The sequence below is a fragment of the Emiliania huxleyi genome, assembly GCF_000372725.1.
Source record: "Emiliania huxleyi CCMP1516 unplaced genomic scaffold EMIHUscaffold_28, whole genome shotgun sequence".
Lineage (NCBI taxonomy): Eukaryota > Haptophyta > Isochrysidales > Noelaerhabdaceae > Emiliania > Emiliania huxleyi.
This window is the reverse complement of record NW_005199926.1, coordinates 537385-543601: the sequence shown is the minus strand read 5'-3', so window position 1 is coordinate 543601 and position 6217 is coordinate 537385. Positions and strand designations below refer to the sequence as shown.

The window sequence follows — 6217 nt, the reverse complement described above, 5'->3', positions numbered from 1 at the left end:
CAGCCCGATGGGGCTGTTTTCCGAACCGGAGTGCGAGAGAGCTCGACGACTAATGACTCGCGCGAACAAAAGAGGAACTCTCATGTGCGTCTCACGCCGTCACGCACGCGGCCACACGGTCGGGCGGGTGTGGCCCTGGGGCCCGTGCCCCTGGCTGCCCGTCTTGGCACCTCGCTCGCCGCGCAGGAGCGCTCGTCAGGGAGTCCATATCGCTCACTGAGGCAGCAACCTCGCCAGCAGATCCTCTGCGCGCTCCTCGTCGTTCCGCACGCCCTGGGCCGACACCCGCGCCCGCTTGACGCGACGGCGCTCGGCGCGCGGCGGCGCCTCCGCGCCCCCCGCATCGCTGTCGCCGCCCTCGCCGCCCTCGCCGCCCTCGCTGCCGCCCTCCTCGTCGCCCTCAGGCGAGCCGAGCACAGCCACGCCGCCCGATTGTTTCGGCCGTCCTGCATCATGGGAAGACGAGCCCAGGTGGTGAGGGGCTGTCTGCACGCCTCGCGACTGCGTCTAGGAAGGGTCGGGAAGGGTCGAGAAAACATCTCGGAGGCGGCGCCTTGCGCATCGAGCCCGTCCGCCTCCGCCACCGCCGCCTTGCGCTTCTGCTTTTGCAGCTGGTGCCGCTCCCGCACCCGCCGCCGCTCGCGCTCCCGGTCAGCGTCGGCGGTGGCGGCGAGCGCCTCGCGCACAGCCCGTGCGCGCAGCTCCGGGTCCTGCGCCGCTGCAGCGGCCCCCTTCTCGGAGACCACGGCGGAGAACTCGCCACCTGGGGAGGGAGGGGAGGGAGAGGTCGGCAGCCGCGGCTCTCGCCGAGTCACTCTCCACGCAAGAGTCCCACACCCCCCCGCGGGGGTCCTCCACTGTGCATCCCAGCCGCACATCTCGGCGACGCCTCACCGAGCCGCTCCTCTAGCGGCCTCCCATCCTCGTCGAAGACGGTCCGCTTGCCGCCCGCCACGGTGCCACCCTTGCGAATCTTAATCTTCTTCGGCCGCGGCGGGGCGGCGGCCGCCTCAGTGATGCCCTCCGCCCCCTCCGCGTCGCCCTCTGCAGCGCCGCCCGCCTCCTCCGCCTCCTCCGCCGGCAGAAAGGTGCGCTTCACTGTGAGCAGGTCGTCCGCCTCCGCCGCAGGCGCGCCTACAGCAGCCCGCACCTCCACACGCTCAGGACACTCTCCCGTGCCGCGAGAGCCCGCGCCTCGCGCTGACGCCGCACCCGCCTCACCCGCCTCGCGCGTCGCCTTTGCGAAAGAGCCTCTCCGCTCGGCCGTGTTGCGGTCGAGCAGCCGCAATAGCTTGTTGCGCGAGGCCACCTTGCGCGCCCTGCCCGGCAGGACCAGCCCGTCCTCCCCACCCCCCTCGCTCTCCTCGCTCTCCTCGTCCCCCTCGCTGCTCCCTCCCGCCGCCTGCCACCCGCCTCGCGCACTCGACGCGCCGCCGCCAGCCAACAGAGCCTCCTCCTCCCCCTCCTCCGCCTCGCTCGCCCCCTCCTCGCCGCTCGCCTCGCCGCGGCCCTCGCCCGCGCCGGCCCAATTCTTGGCCGCCTCCTTCGCCTTACCGCCGCCCGACAGGCTGCGCACACGCGGCGCCGCAGCGAGGCCGTAGCTCTCGGCGAGCTTTTGCAGCGGCAGCGACGAGGCGTCGAACACCGCTTTGTCCGCCTGCAGCTTGACCGAACGCACGTACGACACCAGGGCGCGCTGCGCCGTGTACTTGATGTCGGCGCGCTGCGAGAGCAACGCGCGCAGCTTTGGCGCGAGGGCGTGCACCTGCTCACGCCAAAACAGTGAACCTCTCCAACGGCCGTTGCGGCTTGGGCGCGCGCGGCGTCCGCCTGCTGCTTGTTCGGTCGCAGCCGCTGCGTCGCGATGCGCGCGGCCGAGAGCTGGTCAACGAAGGCCTTTTCGGAGGGCGAGAGGAGGAGGAGCGCGCGGCCGCTGGCGGTGTGCCGCGCCGTGCGGCCAGTACGGTGGATATAGGTGGCAACGTCTTCGGGCGCGTCGGCCTGCACCACCCACTGCACAGTCGGGAAGTCGAGCCCCCGCGCGGCGACGTCGGTCGCAAACAGCACCGCGTGCTTCTTTGCGCAGAACTCAGTGTAGACGGCCAGCCGCTTCATCTGCTTTTGCCGGCCGTGCAGGCAGAGCAGCGAGACGCCCGGGCGCAGCGCGGAGAAAGCGGCATGCACGAAGGCCACCTGTGCGGGATGGAGCCTGGGCTGAGCCGCGATTGAGCCGAGCTCGAGCCGCGATTTGAAGAGGGCGGCCCGCGGCCGCCTGCTTGCACGAGGAGAGGAAGCAGATGGTCTTGGCCTGCAGGTGGGACCGCACGAACCCCCAAAGCACGTCAAGCTTCTGCTCCGGCTCGATCAGCATGTGGTGGTGCTGCAGCCGCGTCGGCGTGGCCGTCTTCGAGGCGGCGTGCACCGAGATGTACTGCGGCTCCGAGAGGGAGAGGGAGGCGAGGTCGGCGACGCGCCTGGTCTGCGTTGCCGAGAAGAGCAGGGTCTGCCGCTTGCGCGGCAGCTCCTCGAGGATGGCCGCCATCGTCTGCTTGAAGCCGAGGTCGAGCAGCCGGTCGGCCTGAGGGGGCAGTGAGCCTCTTCCTCACTTAATGACGGGCTCACTCCTCATTCAATTCGAGCAGAGCCGGTCGGCCTAAAGGCGGAGTGATGGGGCGACGGGCTGGTGGCCAGGTTCCAGGGAAGGCCTCGGAAGGCCGCTCAGGAGGAGCCGTATCACAGCCTCATCTTCTCGGCCGTATCCCGGCCGTATCTCAGCCCGATCTCGGCGTTGCCTCGTCGAGGACGAGCATCTTGACGTTCGAGAGGTCGAAGCCGGCCTATGGGACACGTCGCGGACGACATGTCGCGGACGGTGTCGCCTCCGAGGCGTCGAGAGGTCGGGAGGCGGCCGTCTGGTCGATGTGGTGAAGCAGCCGGCCTGGCGTGGCGACGAGGATGTTCATCGGCGCGATCCGCGCCGCCTCCTCCTGCTGGTCCTTGCCTCCGATCACGAGCCCAGCAGACAGGTCGTGCTTCTGGCCGAGCGTGCGCAGCACGTCAAAGATCTGGAGAGCGAGCTCGCGGGTCGGCGAGACGACGAGGCCACCCAGCCGGTCGAGCGCACTCCACCGCTCGCGCCACAGCAGCTCGAGTAGCGGCACCAGGAACGCGAGCGTCTTGCCTGAACCGGTGCGTGCTGCTGCGAGCACATCGCGCCCAGCGAGGGCGTGGCCGATGGTTGCGCGCTGCACGTCGGTCATCTTCTCCCATTTGCCCCTGGCCAGCCCCGCGAGCGTCCGCCGCGAGAGCGGCAGCTCCGAAAAGCGGCGCGCGCGAGAGAAGGTCACCTTGCCGTCCGCCTCGACCTCTTCCGCATCGGTGAGGAGCGGGTTGCTGCCGGCCTCGGGCGCCTCCGAGATGACACGCTCGCGCAGCTCAGCCAGCTCGTCGGCATCGCCGCCGCCGCTGCGACCCTGTCTGCGTGGCATCGAGATTTATGGCAGGCTCCCCGGCGGTGGCAGGCTGCTCACAGGAGTGGCTCACAGGTGGACTCGTCGCCACAGGGTTCGGCTCCTAGCAGTCGAGGGGTGGCGTAGCGGGCCAAGCCATTCCGGGGCGGGGGCAAACAAATGAGTAGGGAGGGCGTGTTTTTCTCCTATTAGCCGGGTAGGGGGGAGCGCTTCCCGCTCATAGGCGCAGGGCTCGACCGGCATGCGGTCGCCAAAGTGAGTGAGCTCGGTCGCCTGCGCATCCTGCCAGCGGCGGCGAGCGCGGCGGAGGGGAAGGTGGCGGCGGCGTGGGCGGCGGTGGCGACGTCGAGCCGGAGGGCGGCGGCGGCGAGCGCGGCGGAGAGGGGAAGGTGGCGGCGGCGTGCTGGGCGGCGGTGCCGGTGGCGAGGGCGAGGCGGCGCTCCCTGGCTCTTTGGTATTGACAAAACCCGAGCATGCGTCTCATCGGTTTTGCGGACGACATCTGCCAGAACGACGAGCCCTCGCGCGCCGTCGCCGCCTACTCCGGACCAAAGGGCCTCCTCGAGGCGCAGAAGAAGGGAGCGAGCGTCTTCGACGGCGTCGGCAAGTCGCTCATCTACTCGCCCGAGGGCGACCTCTCGTGCGCGCCGGGCTGGCTCCGGGGCTCGCCGGCGCACCGCGACAAGGAGGGCAAACCCACGGGGCGAGTGGACTGCTTCAAGGCCGTCGGCACCTTCTTTGGCGACCCGGAAGCCTGCAAGAAGGAGCTCACCGCGCACCTCAGGAAGAAGCTCGCGCCGCTCGACGTCATCGACACGATCGTCGACACTGACTGCGTCACGAACACCTCGCAGCTCCGCCTCAACCTCGTCCAACGGATTGCCTGCGCAAAGACCAAGTACATTGCCGGCATCACGCCGCCCAATGTCGCGTGCGACGCTCTCGAGTTTGCGCACAACCGCATCCGCAAGTCCTTTGAGAGCATTGCTCGCGCCGACGCCTCGCCCCAGGCGCTCCGCGACCTCGCGTGGCTCCAGGCGCAGCTGCCGACCGAGATGGGCGGGTGCAACATCGACACCGCCTTCTCGCGAGCCGACAGCGACTTCTCCATGTCGCTCCTCAAGAACTGGCGCACCCTCGTCGCCCACAACCCCGACTTCGCCCACGACGAGGGAGGTGCGTCCAAGTACCCCGCCATCGCCGCAGCTATCGCCACCTACGAGTCCGCCCTCTCGGACTGGAAGGAGGTGTGCGAGAAGCGCGCCGCCCGCGACAAAAACAAGTACTACACCGTCCGCGGCGGCTACCTGACTGAGTTCTACCCCAAGAGCGTCCCGCTCCCCGAGCCCGAGTCCCTTCCAGCTACCGACGCGATTCTCAATGGCACTTGCAAATCCACGTACCCGCGGCCGCGGGCGCTCGCTGCCATCAAGAATCACAAGGACTGGTACGCGCACCAGGAGCTCGTCAAGGCGCGGGATGTGCACGTCAAGAACAACCCGTCCCTCGGAGACAGCGCCGTCAACAACCGCGAAGCCGCGCGCTTCGTCTCCGCCTCAACGCCTTTCGCCGGCAAGGCCTTCGATGTCCGTGTCGACGGTACGTACGCCACCGCCCTCTCCTCCGACACCCTCCAAGACGAGCTCCAGCGAAAGCTCGGCCTTTGGCTCTCCGCGGCGCTTCCCACCCTTCGGGTCGCGCTCGAGCGGGGCATGCCAGTCGATTTCTTCGGCGACTACCTTTACAACAAGGCCCACCACCGGCGGCCCCACGACGGCGTCCTCGCCGCCTGGGCGGACGCGATGCGCGCCCCGGCCAACGCGCCGGTCGTGCACGGCGACAAGGAGAAACCAGAGCTCACCCGGCAGTACAACGAGGGGTACAAGGTCGACCTCGCGGAACCCCATGCGGGACCGGGAGGATGCGATGACGTGAATGAAATCAAGCTCTGGACGCCCCTCCTCAAGACCTCCTCGCCGGGCGTTGGCAACGCCTCGAGTGGCGGCACGCCCGCCTCCGTTGGCCACTCCTACGCCTTCGGCAACACCGAAGAAAAGGCCCGCCGCCTAAACATGGGCTGCAAGGCGCGCGGGCAGCCCGGCCAACCCTTCGACCACAAGACCGGCCACGGCTACGTCAAGGCGCATCGCGGTTTCTACCACGACGCGATCTTTGTCAAGCGCAACAACTTCAACCTGCTGCTCCACGAGACGTTCGGCGGCGGCTTCTCGCCCACCGCCGTTCTCAAGCTGCGCCGCCTCGCGCGCAAAGTCGCGCGCGGCAGCGTTGACCGCACGGCCTACTCGCCCAAGTACTCGCTCTCTTTTATGTCCCACCATGCAGAGCGCATCTCTCTCTCTGTTGTGCGAGGCGTGAACCGCGCCATTCGCTCTCACCTGGCAACCCTGTCTGCACGTCTCGCGCGCGCGTGAACAGGGCTCCAGGCCCCAAATTACGTGTGAGTGTTAGAGTTGTTTGGTATTGCTAAAAATCTCTTGGTATTGTTGTCCAGCCGGCCTAACGTTAACTATTGTCGTTGGCGGATCCCACTGTTGCTCTGTTGTTACTGTTAACACTACTCACTAGCAACACTGTTCAGCTCTTAAACGTTTGACAGCTCTAGTCGAGCACACAAGTGACTCAAGTCTCAAGTGTCAGTGATGGCCATTTACTGGTAAAAGAGTGGTATTGACCACTTATTTGGTTCTCCTGGGGAGTGGTATGGTATGAGCAGAGAGTGGTCTGGT

The 6217-nt window shown here is 67.8% G+C and overlaps 1 protein-coding gene across 1 annotated transcript; it reads right to left on the bottom strand.

Annotated features, from left to right (window-relative positions):
• Window positions 1-1528: 1528 nt before the first annotated feature.
• EMIHUDRAFT_64940 (hypothetical protein) lies at window positions 1529-3488 on the bottom strand (the record flags this gene model as incomplete). Its single annotated transcript, XM_005776380.1, has 4 exons — window positions 1529-1723; window positions 1789-2209; window positions 2283-2597; window positions 2872-3488. Coding segments are annotated over 4 exons (1548 nt in total), but the record flags the coding sequence as incomplete, so codon positions are not given.
• Between the last annotated feature and the right edge of the window lie 2729 nt (window positions 3489-6217).